The 18,586-nt window shown below is 37.2% G+C and overlaps 3 protein-coding genes across 3 annotated transcripts; 2 read left to right on the top strand and 1 right to left on the bottom strand.

The window, feature by feature from the left end:
• On the top strand, positions 1 to 1,222 carry LOC129804501 (transmembrane protein 199; the record flags this gene model as incomplete). Its single annotated transcript, XM_055851846.1, is given in 2 exon segments — positions 1 to 753; positions 827 to 1,222. Coding segments are annotated over 2 exon segments (861 nt in total). The 3' UTR covers positions 1,123 to 1,222.
• Positions 1,223 to 4,856: 3,634 nt separating this feature from the next.
• Positions 4,857 to 7,834, top strand: LOC129804495 (zinc finger protein 184-like). The gene is made up of 2 exons (XM_055851837.1): positions 4,857 to 5,077; positions 5,153 to 7,834. The coding sequence occupies exons 1-2, from the start codon at positions 4,946 to 4,948 to the stop codon at positions 7,136 to 7,138; spliced, it is 2,118 nt and encodes a 705-aa protein (XP_055707812.1). The 5' UTR covers positions 4,857 to 4,945; the 3' UTR covers positions 7,139 to 7,834.
• LOC129804504 (E3 ubiquitin-protein ligase ZNF598) lies at positions 7,297 to 17,769 on the bottom strand. The gene is made up of 5 exons (XM_055851849.1): positions 17,568 to 17,769; positions 16,262 to 17,492; positions 11,258 to 12,124; positions 7,538 to 7,735; positions 7,297 to 7,461 (listed from the first exon to the last, which is right to left on the bottom strand). Exons 2-5 carry the CDS (start codon positions 17,459 to 17,461, stop codon positions 7,297 to 7,299), a joined length of 2,430 nt encoding a protein of 809 aa, XP_055707824.1. The 5' UTR covers positions 17,462 to 17,492; positions 17,568 to 17,769.
• Positions 17,770 to 18,586: the final 817 nt, after the last annotated feature.

Genomic DNA, 18,586 nt, shown 5'->3' with positions numbered 1-18,586 from the left:
GCCAGATCCCAAACTCCAAGCCACCTTGGAGGCCAATCGGGAAGACAGGAGAAAAATATGGAGTCATTTTGTTGATGATATGGCCCATAAGTGCTCAAGAGTTGATCATACATTTGAGGAAAAAGAGGAAGAACTGAGAGATTTCTATTCGGATTTGGAGCGGAAATTGCACATCCACAAATAAAATCATGTCTAAGGGAAGTATTGTTGATCCTCGGCTGAGGATAGTTGCATCAAAGAAGTTCTGTGATTACGTGCAGAAGCATCTGGCAGATGAGAAAAATCTTCCGGAAAATATTGCAAGAATTTGTGGAAAGATTTCTAAGAGTTCCCAGGAAGAGAATACAAGGACCTACCCAAGTGTTATTTATACTGAGAGTGAGAAGAAATTGTTGGTGACTGCTGAGGAGGTGGCTGAAAATCCCACAGAGGAGAAGAAAGAGGAAAGGAAACCCGCAAATAACAAAGAAAAGACAAAAAAGGAACAAATTATCATAGTTCAGGATGTGAAATGGCTCAATGGAATGCTCCAGGAGAAGAGGGCAACTGCATCTGAGCCAGTGTACTTACACGAACTCCTGGAAAACTGCTCAGTACTTCTACCGGAAAATCCAATTATTGAGAGGAGCCCTGAGCTAGAGAAGCGCTGTGAGACTCTCCGAAAGGAGCAGGAAAATAGGAATTATCGCAAAATGACCCGAAATGTCGAGAGCTACCGAAATCATCCCTATGAAGACAGCATCTCCTATCAAAGTAGCTACAATTTTCTTCATTGCCTTCTTAAAAAATCCCCTGCTGACCAAATAATTTGTTCTTTTGTTTTCAGTCAAACAAATCAACAAACAGCTAATCGCTGTTGCCCAATTCATCTTCTCAGTCATTGCGGGATTCGTCTTTGGCTTCCTGGGCATTCAATTAATTGTGGGCAATCTGGACTTTGGCTTTCGCTTGCTCCTGGGAATAATGTTCGCTTTGATCATTGCTCTCGCGGAGATTTATTTCTTGGCCAAGAAGCTCAATGAGAATGCCGATGAATTCAAATCTGCAAGTTCTCCAGAACACAAGAGCGGATTTAAAACTGGTCCAGTTCCAGCGAATGGCGATAAAGAGCACAGAGATTAGATTTCTGTGAATTCCAAAGTAATTATCATTTTTGTGCTTAATGTTCGTTATTTTATGAATTACAAATAAAATCCCTTATTTGAGGGGGAAGTCCAGATGATTTTTGCCCCCTATAACGCATGTCCATCGATATTCTATCAGAATGTCGTTTCATTTGTCGTCGGTGTCGGCGACGAAAATAATTCAGGGGGCATTCTGCTATTTGTGAGTTCAGGAGGAACCAACATTTAAGGAAAAAGTCGTTTTTCTGCTTTTGTAGTGGTCGTCGCCAGGATTTGAAAAAAACGTCGCACAGTGGGGCAGAATACCCAAAAACCTGGCAAAAATTGGGAATTTTTGAAATCTAATACCGCCAAATAATAGTTGACTACTATTCTCACTAAACCTTATATACCATGGGGGTGACATTAGCTGTGAAAAATGCGACCAGTTTTAGAGTAATTTTCTCCGTTTTCGTACACATTTCACGAGATATCTCCAAAACTACGTAGATTGCCAATTTAGGGGTTTCGGTTGCCTCTTCGTTATTAAATTGGCTTTTATTTTGTATTAGTATTTTTTACTAATTCATTTTACAATGACAGAAAACAGCTAATAAACTCTAAAATTTTTCCGGCTCGCTAGAAACATATGGGAAACATACGAAATGTCATGCCCCTGCCTTATACCCAGATTTTTTTCTTTAAAATTATGGTACCTTGAAATAACACGTCAAAGTTGGCCTTGCATTGCGATTTAGTCGATTTTAAATGGAAAAATGACATAAATTTGAACCAAAAGAAATAATAAAGAGGCCCGCGAGGTCCCGCTCTATAACCAGTTTCTATTATTCTAGAGGTCCTGCTCTGTTAAAAACCATCGAGAAACCTTGCTACTTTAGTGCGATTTTTTGGCTATGATGCATTGAAGTTGTTTAAAATTGACTTTCGAGTTTATTGCATGAGATCTCATATAATGTTAGTAGAAGGGATCTAAAGTTTTAATGGTGTATCTCAGCTCCTGGTGAAGATTACTTGGACGAATTAACTATTATTAAATGTTACTGCAATTCCATCCCTACGAACGTCTCTCCTTCCCCTACAGAAACCATTCTTTTCGGAATATTTCAAGAAATAAAGCACCTTCATTTTTTATATGTTTTATAGTGTCCTAGCGGACATTCCGCCCTTAGACACATGTGACTGAAAAAATCGCCATCTTGAATCATACAATGTCAAAGTTTAATCACTCTGGAGCGCCTATTTCTCAACCGATACACTGAGAAAAAACTGGGGTACGTTTAACTTTTTTCCTCATAACTTTAACACTTTTTAGGTGTAGGGGAAACTGGGGCACCACCAAACACGGGGTACCACCAATCACTAATTTTTATTTCTAAACTACTTGGACTATCTCGACCATTCCTTCAGTGGACAAACATCCCTATAGTGCCTATAAATTCCTATAGATCTTATCCTCTGATATCCAATATCCGATTAAAAAATCGCAGTGTTTGGTGGTACCCCGTGTTTGGTGGTGCCCCAGTTTCCCCTAATAATATATCAACACTTTTTAATGTTAATTTTACACCTTTTTAAAGGTAAAAATAACATGGAAAAGAGTAACTTTAACCCCTAATACACCTAAAAAGGGTAATATTTACACCGATTTCGGATCAATACTGCAGGGTAAAATAAACATTTTAGGAATGTAATTTTAACCTTTTCGGATTTCTCTCAGTGTATGATCAAATTTTTATTTTTGGAAAGATCTTTAAATTTCTAATCTGTATACGTACTTAGGTCCTAATCGATTATAAACTTATAAAGTAGCAATAATTGATGTGTTTCGCTTGAAATTTGCTTTTTGTCAAAGTATCAAAACCGTCAAGACAGTCCAAAGTGCTCAATGTTTTTTTTACATAAATAAATTTAGGTTCTTCTTCTATAAACACTTCTTCAGTATCAGTACCATTCATATATTTAGGTCTCATTCTTAAGAGACTTACAACTAATAATAAATCACAATGTTTGCGACTTCCTCTTATAAATAAAATACATAATAAACCGAAAAATCTTTTTTCAGATTGGGTTATAGAGATATTTTAAGCTATATAATCTTCAATTAATTTACAAAAACAATTAAATTTAAGTCGCTTGTAACATTTTAAGAATTCAATTCTATAGCTATTATGAAATTAAAAAAAAGTAATATATAAGACTGAATAATATTATCTAAATAAAATATAATTGTTAAAAAGAGTGTTTTCCTTCTGTATTACAAGTGTGGATCTGTTATATAAAACTTGATTTATCACAAATAACAGTATGTGTGTGGTTTTATTGCCAAAAGACAATTTTTAGAGGAAAACTTAAGGCCCATTTTTTTTAGAATCTATCTCATCATTTACCCGGTAATGTTCCAATTTTTTCTCTAAAACCCTTGATTTATCATTAATTCCTCGAAAAGAATAACGTGATCGGACTTACCACTTTAACTAGTATATTCTCCTTGAAAAAAAAGAGGTAAGGTTAGAAAAGATCATCTGCAAAAGCAAGATTTTTACAAAATAAAATTTGAAGGTTTTCATACTAAAAAAAATAAATATTTTTCTTCTAATACTAAAATAAAAATTTTAACAAATAAGTGTTAATTCCGCATAATTTTAAGAAAATAAATCATTCTAGAGTCAATCAGAATGCAAAAATACCATAGAATATTTTTTGCCAGGTTTTTGGGTATTCTGCCCCACTGTGCGTCGTTCAAATTTGAGGAAGTCGACTGTAAGTGGAAAAATCCACATCAAATCTACAAACATCTCCATGGAAGTATTTCACAGAAAAAATCTTCTATATGTAAATCCATGGGAATTTCCTTGGAATATAATATGAAAAATTCCTATGGAATCTTTCAAGGTAAGATACTGGAAAATTCCGATGAATTTTTCGCTTGTTATTCCTATTCCGCTTTTTTTTGCTATGGGGATGTCTCCAGAGCAAGGAGATGCCATTTGCCAATATGGCAAGTTGTTTTTTCGTGTCACCCCTGGCTCCACTCCCGAACGGGTAAAATAACGAAAACTCTGGAAAATTATAAGACACCTAACGACATAAACTCATAATTGCCTTACAATATGATTTTACTTTAGGTGGCCAAAAGTACTTACAGTGCCCGCTCTCCAATCCGGACGAGTTATCGACGGTTACATTTAAAATAATTTTGAGGTCATGTATGCATGTATATTCAGCAATGAAAATGAATTACGCTATGATGTTTCTGTTTAATAAATGAAGTATAATAGCATAGAATTCTCTAATTATGTCTTTTTAAGTTTCTTTAAAACTTTTATTCTAATTCTACAAAAAAAAACCTATTATATTTTCGAGACGTTGAACAAATTCAAAAAATCCATCCGGATTACGAAGCGGACATCTGTCATACTGTCCCCCAATCATCCGGATTACAAAGCGGGCACTGTAGTACATGGCCAAAAGGGCTGACTCTACCCCAGTTTTATTTGGCTATAAACAAGCTTAGTTGTATCTGGATTTTAGTCGTAAGTGTGTCCAGTACCTAAGGGCCTTGAGCCTTGACAGACCTGAGGATTAGCCTAGATAAGGCTTAGCGTAATTATATTCGAAAACGGGTAAAATAACGAAAACTGGAAAAATAAAGGACACCTAACGACATGTCTAACAAAATATCCCAAAAGGCGACTTTGTAAAATTTCCCTTGAAACGTTTTTTATAGGGGCGAAACCAAGCCAATTGTCAAATTTTTTCAAGGGAAGCCTCTTGTTTACCTTTTCAATTTCACCAAATTTTCACTGAAAATCCATGGTAGAATGGAGCAAAACGTGTGGGTAAATACTTGTCGTTTGTGCTTGGAGATTAAGACTGAATTTGTGGACACTGAAGCATCGGAAGAAGTTGCGAATTTCGTGTCAACTGTACTACTGGAAATCTTCCAAATTTCTGTGAGTATCCCAGGGTATCAAGGGAGCGAAGTGGGTTTTTGGCCAATTGGATTATCAAATGTGTTCCTATTGCAGATGGTCCCAGGTGAAGATCTCCCACAGGAAGTTTGCTGCGACTGCCTGGATAAGATGAACACCGTGTGGGAGTTTCGATCGCAAGTGTTGGAGAATCAGAAGATCCTGCAGCAGCACACATCCTGTGAGACGATGGTGTTTGAGGTGTCGGGTAAGGAAATGACGGATGATGAGGAATTGTTGATTGAATCAGTGATTGAGGACACGACGAAGGTAAAGGAGGAATTTGCTCAAATCTGCGAAGAAGCTACGGCTGATGATATAATTCTGGAGGAACCTTCAGCTGATGATATAATTGTCGAAGAACCATGGGAGGAGATTGATGAGACCTATCAGGGGGATGTTGTGGAAGAGCCAGAAGTAAAGGAGAAGCGTGCAAAGCGACAGAAGAATCCAGATGCTGACAAAGTGATTCTGGAGAAATTTCCAGATTTCGAAAGGGTAACTTGTCCATGGGCTGGAATGTCTTGGGCTCAGAAGGATGAATATGTGAGGGAATATGTGACATTGGACTGTAAGGAATGCAAAAATGGCGAAATATTTTCTAGTTTTGAGGATTTACTGGATCACTACAGAAGTGCCAAGCATACGACTCAGCCGTATGTTATTTGCTGCAACAAGAATTACTTCAAGAGGGATTTACTGAATGCTCATATGGTCACCCATACGCATCCGGAAGCTTTTGCTTGCTTTGTGTGCAAGAGACGAATGAAGAGTAAGGATTATTTGAAGAAGCATCTCTTCACTCATTTGCCGTATGAGCTGAGACCGATAAAGTGTGAGCATTGTGATAAGAAATTCCTGGCCAATAATCAACTAAGGGTGCACATGGCGTCCCATCTGCCACCGTCGGAGAAGAAGTACGGCAGGAGGAAGAAGACAACGGGAATGTATAGCGAAGACACAGGGGAAATTATGGGAGAAGTCGAGATTAAAACCGAAGAGATTGACCGGAAATTGAGGCATCATGATCAAGATAGGGCAATACTTGAGCGATATCCTGACTTTGAGTACATCCAGGGTCAGTCTGTGCATATCCCAATGGCTGATAGAGATGAAGTTATGAGGCAATTTGTGAGTTTGGAATGCAAAGAATGCGTAGATCGTCCGACATTTGAGACCTTTGAGAAATTAGAGGATCACTATGTGGCCGAACAGCACACGACTAAGCCTTTTGTCACGTGCTGCGGAAAGGATTTCTACCGGAAACCCTATTTATTCAACCATGTGGCCATCCATGTCAATCCAACGGCATTTGCCTGTCCGGAATGTGATCATTTGTCCAAGAGCAAGGATCTCCTGAAGAAGCATCTCTACACTCATTTGCCCAAGGATGTTCGACCATTGGAATGTGCTCAGTGCGGCAAGAGATATGTCACTAAGGCTCAGTTGCGCTTCCATCTGGCCAATCATGTCCGTGTCGAAGACAGACCCTTCGATTGCAACGAATGCGGCAAGTCCTTTGCCTACCGTTTCGTCCTGGAGCGCCATAAAAAAGCCCACAATCGCGTCCCTGACTACGTCTGCGAGGTCTGTGCCAAAACCTTCATCGGTCGCAGCAATTACCTCGATCACAAAATGCGTCATCATGATATCCCAGATCCCGTTACGTGCCCAATTTGTGGCAACAAATACAAAAACCACGTTAGCCTTCGGAGTCACATGGAACTCCATACAGATCAGCGTGAACATAAATGCACCCAGTGCATGAAAATCTTCACAGCTCGAGCTGGTCTCCTGGCGCACATCCGTTACGTCCATTCCGGCCAGTGGCGCTACAAATGTTCAGCCTGCCCCAAAGCCTTCCGGACGAAACGCGAGCACCGAGATCACATGCTGCGTCACACCGATCGATCAATCTACCAATGTAAATTCTGCAGTAAAACCTTCTCCACCAGCTCCTACTACTATTCCCACCGGAAAAAAGCCCATCCTGTGGAACATGCCAAACTGCCCAAAAAGCAGAAATTCTTCGTGGAAAAGTGAACAAGAAAACCCTAATATTAGAGGAAATAATTTATACATAGGGTAAAAATTTCATCTAAGCAATTTCATGAGAGGAAATAATTAATGATAAATTCCCTGTCAAAACCATCTTTTGTTGTCATTGAACAATCTCAAAATACTTCCTCATGCAGGAAGTCTTATTTGGTCAGAAGGGGAAAATTGCTCTCCAACTTATGAGCCTGCAGATGGGCAAAGAGATCATTCCGCACCAGAACCTGCTTGCAGATTGAACATACATCAATTATAGCTTCACCCATCCTATTGAGTCCCTTTTCGCGCTGCACATGCACCAAGAACAGCTCCTGCAAAACAAATAATAACACCTTCACAGAAATATCTCCTGCTTCGTTAAGATTCTCTAATAAGAAATCAACCTACCTGTTGCTTTCCAATATCCGGCAAAAGGGCCAATAATTCCGGAAAGACATCGTTGAATTTATCACCAAGAGCCACCAGGCAGTGCTCATAGTAGGGCTCAGGATTGTACTTGTTCTTCACAAACATCTGAGAAATGTTGTGAAACTCCTTCACTGCTGCACTTGTCTTTAGAACATCCTGGAAATGGCCTAGAAGTATCTGAAAAAAAAAATGCATTTTATTTTATTTTTTAATTTCCTCCGTGTATTTTTTTTTTGATTTCGTAAATGGTTTAATAAAGTTTTTAAGAATGATAAAGAAGATTTTATCGCTTTATACTACTTGATACAGCTTCCAGAAAGTTCAGTCTAGAAGATGGTTAAAATAAGAATCAGCATAGGGGGAAGTGGGGCACATTTGAAATTGTTTTTTTTTTTTCAAGGGGGAGATATTAGGGTCGGAAGTGGTGTACAGGTGAAAATGAAGTGCTTGGAAGTCTTTGGAAGTGGGAGTGCTCAAATATAAAGTTTTTTTTTTAATCTAATTACGTATTTTTCAGACTACGTTACTTTTAGGTAAGATTTTTAATTCGGGCGGCAAAATGAAAAGGTTTGTTGACATTTTTAAGTTCGATTATGACAATAAATGGAGCAAATACACTCAAATTTATTATAGTATAGATTAATTGTGTTGTGGTTTTTCCGAGGAAATACTCAGTTAAATAATAATATTTCCTTAATTTTTACAGGAATTTCAAATTCATGGTAATGGATCGCAAATAATGACATAGCTATTGCAGTTGACTTTCGGTCCAACCTTTCCCCACAAATGAGACCTATACCATCGAATAGGTACTGGCAATGGTAACAACTTTTGTTTCGGAACCCACCCCAAAAGTATGTAGAAAAAGCACTAAAGCATTAAATATTTGTATAAGAATTGTAATGATTCTTTTTTGCAAAATCCAAAATCCCGAATGTTCAAAATCCTGATAGGAATGAAATTATATGGAGGAAAATGTTTAGAATAATTTCCTAAGACTCAGAAGATTTCCCTTTGCCTCCAGCAAGCGCGGGTACAATCGTGGGAGTAGCTATAACACTTTTAAGAATTCGGGATTTATGCTTTCGGGATTTTGGCCCTTTCGGGATTTTGGCTTTCGGGATTTTGACCGGGACCCTTTAATTAATTATACTCAGAACCTTTTGTTAAAATTATTTAGTAACGGTTCCTTTGCAACCCTATGAACATCAGCAATCCTAGCACCTTTTTTAATGAGAATATTTCTCTAAAGACGACAAGAAAAAAGGAGGGATTGGGAAACGGTTTCTTTTAGAAAAATATTCCTTGAATTCAGTTCTCTTTTAGAAAACGTTCCTTGGAGTCAACAACTTACGATATGCCGTATTTAAAAAAAGCAAGTTTCATAAAAATAGTTCTACCCATTTCTTAAGAACTCTTACTTTAAAATTATCTGAAAAAGTTGACGTGATGGACTATAAGTTTCTTCGGGTGATATGTTCAAGATGCACCAAGGACTCGGAAAATACCTGTGATTTGCCATTAAACGAAAAAGATTTTCGTTTTGTTGCCCTGTAATATGCGATGGCTTTAAATATGATTAGTTTGTATGGGAGCTACCAGATGGAGCAGTCAGAGATAAAATCTGAAAATATTTATTTAAAGCTTAAGTCATATATCGACTTTGACCCGAATTTCATTAAGATCGGTTAAGCCGTTTTCGAGTAATCAATTGTCAAATTTCCGAATTTTCAGAAGGACATCGTTAATTTCCCAAGGATTGACAGTCCTTTTTTGACTTGGGTCTCGGTAATTTTTAAGTCATACACCAATACCTACAAAATGGGCCTAGTCCCATCTCTGGCGAAGGGTTGGACCAGCTCAGCTCCCATACATTTCTGCTCACTGTCCCTTGACAATTATCTGATGGGACCTATTCATTTTTTTAGTTTCTGAGATCCAGCGTCTTCAAGACTTTAATTTTTCCTTTATTTTTGTAAGTTAAACATTTTCCCCACGATATTTCAGCAAAACTTAATATAAAACTTTATAAAATTGAACTTATTTTTTTTAATTATTTTTAAAAATAAAATCAATAAATGATATTAACCTTAAATTGGTCAAAAATAAGTACCCCATCGCTAATTTTTTTTGAGTGGAATTATACTTACTTCCAGCCTAAAAAACAAAATTCTATTATAATTCTAAAAATACTTAGAATAAAAAATCAAAATGACGATTTTTTTATGTTGGAAAGAAAGGACGTTATGGTCAACGTGTGAATCTTTTCGAGACTTCTTTTTTTTGATGAGTTTCTTTAAGCATTAGAGGAAACTGGGGCACCACCAAACACGGGGTACCACCAAACAGTAATTTTTATTTCTAATCTACTTGGACTATCTCGACCATTCCTTCAGTGGATAAGCATCCCTATAGTGCCTATAAATTCTTATCGGTCTTATCCTCTGATATCCAATATCTGATTAAAAAATCGCAGTGTTTGGTGGTACCCCAGTTTCCCCTATGGAGTGGAATTATATTTATTTCCACCACTGTATAGAATATTTTTGTAGGGAGTTTAATAATTCCTGATCTAATAAGATATTTTCAGACCTAAGACTTAGCCATACGGCTTAAATGCACTGATTTCTTACCAATCACGATTTTTTGGCAAAATTTTACTTAAAGGCCTTTACACATTGGGAGCAATTTTCGTCAAAAATTGCATTTTTGACAAAATTTTGACGTTTTCTCGTACAGCACTGCAAGTAATTTCCTTCAAAAAAGCGATTTTTGACGAAAATTGCTCCCAATGTGTAGAGGCCTTAAGATTTGATTATTAAAGATAAAAGACCTATTAGTTAGGTTCTCAAAAAGCGATGAAATTGCTCGCTATTTAAGATTTTGAGACCTTCAGGAACTGAGCTAAACCCAAGGGGTAACTCATTCCCATTTTTTCTGACAAGGGTTTCTGGTTTCTCGGGTTTCGCGATGCAGAATTTGGGTTTCTCGAGTTTCGCGATGCAATTTTTGGGTTTCTCGGATTTCGCGATGCAGACACTGGGTTTCTCGAGTTTCGCGATGCAATTTTTGGGTTTCTCGAGTTTCGCGATGCAATTTTTGGGTTTCTCGAGTTTCGCGATGCAATTTTTCGGTTTCTCGAGTTTCGCGATGCAATTCTTGGGTTTCTCGGGTTTCGCGATGCAAAAAGTGGGTTTCTCGGGTTTCGCGAAGCGTTTCTCTGACAATTGACGAGGGTTTCTCAATATGAGTTACCCCTTGGCTAAACCACTAGTCTGAAGACCGCTTTACAGTCCGAAAGGATATAAACGGTAACAATTGATTGGATAATATTTTTTAGTGATTCTTTGAACGATTTTCATTATTTTAATTATTTTTCTCTGAATGAAACCGTGCTTTTTAATGCAAACTGTTAGTCAATGATTAATGATAAGTCCAGATAAGCTTATGGTAACTGAGATTCCATGCAGCAATCCTTAAAATACTTATAACTTCGGATGGTTGCAATTCAGAATGAATGCGAATGCAAATTCAAAATTGTGAGTTGCATTTTAGGGGTGGATATTCAAAAATGTCTAATACACCCTGAGTATCAATGTTACTATTTCACAATCGATGGATTATTGCAGGGAACATTTGAAGTAAAAAGCCATTTGCTATAAATGATTGAATATATAATTCAGAAAAGACCTCACTCACCTCATTCCTCTTCTTGCTGTCCAGCGGCGGGATGTACTTCCTCGTTGGTATGATAGAGTAACTCTCGCCGGTGGAATTGGTGAATGTGAGATTATTGTTTGGTTTTCTAGCCACAGAATTGAGGGTGACGGAATTGAATCCTGGTGGTGGTAGCCCTTTCGGTGCCTTACTCTTTCCCCCGCCACCTGGTACGCTATTAAATCCCGGCGGAGGTCCTAATGATGGCGCCTGAGTTGGCTCTCCTGCACCCTTACTTATCTTTAGTGCACCTATTTCATTAGCTATACAGTTATTATTGCTACTATGATTATTACTTTGATTCTTCGAACCCTTGGTGGCCTCCGTGTCTTTAATCTTGGATTGATTTTTGGTTTTTTTCTTACTAGGCTTCTCTTCTGTTTTCACAGAATTTTGCTGCTGATGAGATAAATCTGGCGCTGGAGCTATTTTAGATTTGCGACTCTCTACTTTGTTCCTATTGTTATTTACAGCTGGAGTCACCCAGGTTGGTGGGGCTGTTAAGGCACTTGGGGCACTCAATGTGGGAAAATTGTCATCAGAATTGAGCTTGGGCACTTTGGCTTCCTTCACTTCGGCCACCTTTTTGACTGGAGCACTCGGTGGTGGTGTCACCATCATCAATTTAGAAGCTATTGAGGCATTTGGTGTGACTATTGCTGCATCCTCAACGAGGCTTCGATGCTTTGCCGAAACGGTTTTCGGATTGACATTAACTGCTGGTGGGGGTTCAGCTTTTGAGGCTTTTCCGCCCGGCAATGCCGGAAAGTCCTTTGTGACGTCTGGATGTTTGGGGGGACGATTGGATATGTGGATTATGGTGCCTTTAGAGGTTGCAGGAGGTGGTGCCTAACAAAGCAATTAAACTTATCATTGATATTGTCTCTTCCGAAAGGATTTACAATTTTACAAGATACGGAAAAATAGAATTATCTCTATACAATTTCATTATGACACTGATAAGAATTTCAATTTTCGCTATTTATTTGATAGTGATACGATGTTTTTGAAAGCATCTTTCTGAATACTTTAACACTGAGTTGTCTCTTAAGCCTTTTAAGTAACTTCAAAAATTCAGTATTTATAAATGAAGACAATAATAATAATAAGAGGGTCCCAAGAGGGCCAAAGTTGCTATCTCAAATCGTGTGGCCTTTAAGGGCTCTACACATTGGGTGCAATTTTTGTCAAAAATCGCATTTTTGACAGAATTTTGACGTTTCTACCTACAACAGTGCGGACGATTTCCTTCAAAAGAGCAATTTTTGACGAAAACTTCTTACAATGTGTAGACACCCTTAGGGCGTCTACATATTGTAAGAAGTTTTCGTCGAAAATCGCTCTTTTGAAGGAAATCGTCTACACTGCTGGAGGTAGAAACATCAAAATTCCGTCAAAAATGCATTTTTTGACGAAAATTGCTGCCAATGTGTAGAGGCCGTTAGGTCCAATTACGGCTGTAAGGACAGGTGGACGATGGACAAACACTGTGACGTCATTTCTAACGCTAAGATATTTTGACAAATGCGTGAGTTTGAGATGTAAGATGATCTTGTCAAATTTTTATTTTTTGAAGAAGACAAGGAATCTACACAGTCGATTTTTTAAAAATTGCCCTTTTTCTATTTTATTCTTCGTTAATATAATTTTATATGTGTCTGAAAAGTTCGCGTATCTGTCTACTGTCTACTATTATAAGAAAATTCGGTCAAAAATGGACTTTTTCAAAATCTTTTTTTAAAAATATTGCCTACACTTTGGTAGGGATTTTTGAAGATAAATTGTCTAGTGTTTCTACACATTGGAAGCAATCTTCGTTAAAAATTACATTTTTGACAGAATTTAGACCTTTGTAATGATTTGACGGGCATTGCTCTACCTGCCGATTTTACACGAAGGTCACTAAGAATCACTCTATTGAATTTTCCAAACTTCAGTGAAAAATATTCCATCTTTTCAGACACAGCTGCCTGGAAACTCTGGAATGTAGATAAAAATCTACAGAAAATCGGCAAAATGGCTACAGAAATTCGTCAGAGTATGCACCAGGGTTCGTCAGAAAATCTGGAAAAATTTCTGACGAATTTTGTCCTAAGCCCAAATAAAATTCGTAGGAATATCTACAGATTTCTCGGCAGATTTTCGGCAGAGGTGTAGATATTTTCTGCAGAACTCTGAAAGATATCTGACGAAATTATTTGACGGGGTAAAATCGGCAGGTAGAGCTATGATTTGACGGGAATGTATTATGGCCTCTACACATTGGGAGCAATTTTTGTCAAAAATTGCTTTTTTGAAGGAAATTCCCTGCAGCGTTGTAAGGGGAAACGTCAAATTTCTGTCAAAAACGCAATTTTTGACGAAAATTGCTCCCAATGTGTAGACGCCTTAGAGGCCTTAAGATGATACACTAGAAGCAATTTTCGTCAAAAATTGACTTTTTGAAAAAAAAAAATTGGCGCTTCCCTCCGCAATCTGATAGAGAAAATTTTCTTTAAAAAATTATTTTTTGTAGGCAGAACGACAATTTTTTAATAATTTTTAATAAGAAATTTTTAAAGAAAATTACCTCCAATGTGTAGGGGAAAGTACTCTGTCTTCAAACGTTCATGCCTTCGAATAATGTGAATTTTCTCTTATTTTTCCTAAGAGACTTACACATTTCTATTAAATATTAGTTAGCTTAATATCAATTATTGGTAATTATGTGATAATTATGTATACAGTGGCGACAAGATAAATAGCACACCTTCAGTGATTTTCCTATTTTGATGTTTTATGATACAATTTCAATCTTTATACCTGATTATGTTTTATTTTTTAGAAAACATAATGCCCATTGTGAAGAAAAATGATAATTATTTAATATTCATATCTGTTAAAATAAAACCATGTGTTTTGTCATTTAATGAGTTTAGGTAATTCGTGCAGACAATTTAAATAGCACACTTTCATTTTCTCTGAGTGAGAATATTACCTGAAATTTAGTTTTATTTTAAAATTCATTGTATTCCTGTATTTTTGATCATTTGCAGACATTAGTGCCATAAATTTTCGTAAAAAAAAGTTATGAGAACTGAAAAATCATGTAAATAAAGCCTTTGGTGCAGATGTGCAGGCTTTACGCAAAAAGTTTAGGATAACTAAGATTTTTTTTTTATAAATTGTCTTGTTCAAGGAAGAGAACGATTAATAATTCACTAATTTTTTATGATAAAACTTAAAAATCACGCAAAAAACTCGAAAATTTTGAGAAGAGTGGCCATTTCTAGAAAAGACTCTGCCATTGTTCGTATAATAAAATTGAATTCTTTTGCAGCCGTACCGAAAATAAAGGAAAAAATCGAACAAAATTTGAAGAAGTAACTCAAGTGAGCATTACTGAATGTCAATTATGTAAATATACCCGGTTTAGAAGCGTTGCCAGACGTACAGACTTAGTATTCAAACGAAACCGTACCTGTTGTTTGATTTTTGTTAAAGAGCATATGCAGAAGGACCTGTAATTCTGGAATAATATTTTTTGAACAGATGTATTCCTGTTTAATATCACAGCATATGACAACAAAATTTTAGATGTCTCAAAAGTGAAGAATTTTGTCCTTGATACATAACTAAGAACGTTAAACTTAGCGGTGGTAATTTTATAGTATGAGGTTACATTTTGCGAAGTGGCGTATGGCCTGTATATGGAATATTAAGCAATATAAACGAATTTGTTTAAAAAATATATCTTTGGACAAGACATGTACTTCAACATCGAAATTAATTTTCTTTAGGTTTTTAAGTTTTAACCAAGCTAATAATCTCAAACACACTGCCAAGAGTTTTTAAAAGTGGTTCAATATGAACAAAACTGACCATCTGGAATAGCCAGGACGGTCTAAGGACCTCAATCCTGTTGTATTTAAAGGAAAAGATTGATCGCAAGATAAATAATAGTGCCAAATCCTGATTTCCTTAATGATCCTTTGTTGTCAAGAGCTTACTTTTTCCAAAAATTACTTAACTAAATATTAATTAATCGAAATTTTATTCTTAAATAGAATCGTAAGTTGTCAATTGCAGTAGCGGCCAAAAACTATCACTTCTTATAGAGTGTGCTATTCATACTGTCCCCTTAATATGTGCTACTTCAAGATTTTTTTTACCGTACTAAATTTCTTGATAGAACTTTCAGGTTTTTTCTTCATATTCAAAATGTAATTATATACAAGTTCATTTATTATTATTAGTTTCATCATTTAAAAGCATAATTTACAGTGTCCGAAACTGTGCTATTTATCTTGTCGCCACTGTAAGTCTCTAGGAAAAATAAAGAAAATTCACATTATTCGAAGGCATGAACGTTCGAAGAGAGAGTACTTTCCCCTAGTGAAACACGCTGGAGAAATTTATGTCCAAAGCAAATTCCCTAGGCCTGTGTAGGAAAAACTTTTCAATTTGGACATGAATGTATCTAGTGTGTAGAAACCATGAGGAATTTTTCTTCAAACATTTCTTTCAAAAATTTGGATATTTAAAAAAAAAATTGGAATAATTTTTGAAGGATTCTTGTCCAATGTATGTATATAGAGATCTTTACTTTACTAAGGGCAAATTTGTCATGGGTAGAATAATTAGACAGTGAGGTGTTACAGTTTTCCTTAGAATGTTGGGCAAACTTCTATTTATTCAGAGTAATTAACTCCTTCTCTATTCATTGAAATATTTTGTCAGAGTTTGTCTTTTTGATTCAAAGATGATTCACACAAATTTCAGACAAATTAAAATTTCATTTACTGACTAACCTGTCCCGATCTCCCCTACTTTATTTCATCTTGTAACTTCAGAAAATCTATTAGATCATATTCTGCTTTGTTGCTTCAAGAAAATAAATGTTACTCATTTGAAAACCCTTATTAAGCGATTTTTTTTTATAGAAAAGGCTTTAAAATAAAGACAACTCGTCAACTTGGAATTTCTTTTAATGTAAGAAGCACTTACCTGGGGCGGTGGCTGCGTTTTCTGGACCATTTTGCTGTAGCGACTCGTTGTAGGACCCTCTGTTGATGATGAGGGGAATGATTGAGTCGTAGCACCTCCGAGAGCGGGAAAGTTTTCCTTTGTCTTGGCCAAGGAATTGCTGTTGTAAGACTTGGTTTTGATGGACACTTGGGGCCGAATCACTGGAACTGGAGTCGCATTCCCGAGTGCTGGAAATTCCTGTTCATCGTTGGCATTGATTGTTTTCTGAGGCTGATTGAACACCGTCGTGCCCATGAGTGGTCTAAATGAGCTACTGCCCTCTGTCTCCTGATGCGGCGGAGCTTGGGAATAGCGATTTCGTGGCACAAGAGAGAATTCCACTTCGAGAGTCCTAGCCTGCTTCGTGGCCATCTTTCCCATTGTCCGGCTATGCGTGGAAGCCTTGTGGGCACGTAGATCAATGTCTGTCCTGAAGACAGCTGTCAAGTGCTCCTCTGCACAATTGCCTTCCTCACACATGTAATGCTCCGATCGGAAGTGCTCCCGCAAGGAAGCATAATCACTGTAGTACTGATTGGATCCATCGGCATCGCAGAAGTGACAGTAGAAATGATCCCTGCGCAGATGCCTAAACAACTCATCACGATCCAGGTAGCGAACGTCGCAGAACTCACAAAGAGGATGCCCACGGTGAGACGTATTGTCCGGATCACCTTTTCTCTTGTGCATGGCCAATTCTTCGCGCGTGTAGCACCGTCGTTCAAATGTAAAAATTTTAAGATTGTTCGTGCAGATCTCGCAGTAGAACAGTCCATGATCGCGCTGGACGTGCTTCCGTAGTAGCTCAAATGATACAAAAAGTTGACAATTGCACCTAGGACATGCTTGTTCCAGCAATTTGTAGAAGGCATTCTGAATGACTAGATCCCCAAATACTATTCTGTATGTCCTATCATAGAGACCACTGCGCGTACTTGTTTCCAACTGCCTAAATGGCAATTTCTCCTTCGAGAAGATCACCTGGGATAGCTCTTGGCGACAAATTGGGCACTCATTCTGCTCACAAAGTACCCTCATTCGCGTGGAACAAACGTAGCAAACAGCATGATCACAGCTTCCAACGGAGAAGATTGTCACCTCGATGAAGCACACAACACAGGAATTCTCATAGTTCTCACGAGAATCATTCATGATCTTTTTTGAAGCACTTAGAGACATTTTTTTCTGTTCAAAATTGCTTTTCCTTACTCTGCAAGAGATAAAAAAGAAAAAGTGGAAATGTGAGTGCTGAAACACCTCCACTTTCTAACCCAATAAAATATACATTTACGTATTTTCTGCTCAATTTACACACAAGTCCCTTATTAAAGGAGCACTAGAGATACTCAGGGGGTAAATTCTGATAGGATTTTGGGGATGAGGTGTACTGAAAATCGCGAAAATTGCACAGAAATGCGAGAAAAACCACTCTGCTGGCAAAATTTACAACACACGGCACTTTTCTTTTGGGACTAAAATTGGGACACCCCGGCTGACCACATGTTTAGATACGATATTACAATTAGTGGTGAAATTGAGGGCTAAGAATATTCTTATTCCTGTCTTAATTGTAATGAGTTACAGAAGACTCTCTCAAATTCGGGCATATGGGACCGAAATATCAGCCGAATTAAACAGAAATTCGGGCGACAAACTTTTTGAAATGCAACGATTTTTTATTCATGTGCATATAGATATTGAGTTTACACACTCATATATATTGTAAATTGCATGAAAATCCCACAATAATGCAAAATCACATCAAAACTAAGACAAACCATGCCAAATTTGAGCACATTTGATTCATTAATCATAATCAAACTTGAAAAATGACAACAAACTTTTTTCAAATGTAACCGCTGCCTGAATTAAAAAGTAACCCGATCTTAAAAGAGTCGAATTCGCGAAAGTCTACTGTATATGTGATGTTGACATAAACAGAACGTCCCCGGTACATTTTTACATTTTCAAATTACAGTACAGTTCCTCAAATTTAAATTTTTGAAGGTATAAATGACATTTCTCACTCCTCAAATTTGAACAATATTTTCAAAAACGCGTAACGGAATTCATCCAAATTTATGAAAGATAATTTTAGAGCATTGCCTAGATGAGTGACTTGGCGGCCAGAGATTTCCCCAAAACTCTCAGCGTTCCACCCGGCGAGCCAACATGAACTAACTTTTAATAGTAATCTTCTCTACCCATTCCGAAGAGGCAACTCACAGGCGAACAATAGAAACGCTCTTAGGAGAAATAGGAGAAACTGCGTTAATGGCTAAGTTTTCAAACCTCTCTCTGTGA

Source organism: Phlebotomus papatasi, chromosome 2, assembly GCF_024763615.1.
Source record: "Phlebotomus papatasi isolate M1 chromosome 2, Ppap_2.1, whole genome shotgun sequence".
NCBI classification, from domain to species: Eukaryota; Metazoa; Arthropoda; class Insecta; order Diptera; family Psychodidae; genus Phlebotomus; species Phlebotomus papatasi.
The sequence above is the reverse complement of the archived record's forward strand: the minus strand, read 5'-3'. Positions and strand labels throughout refer to the sequence as shown.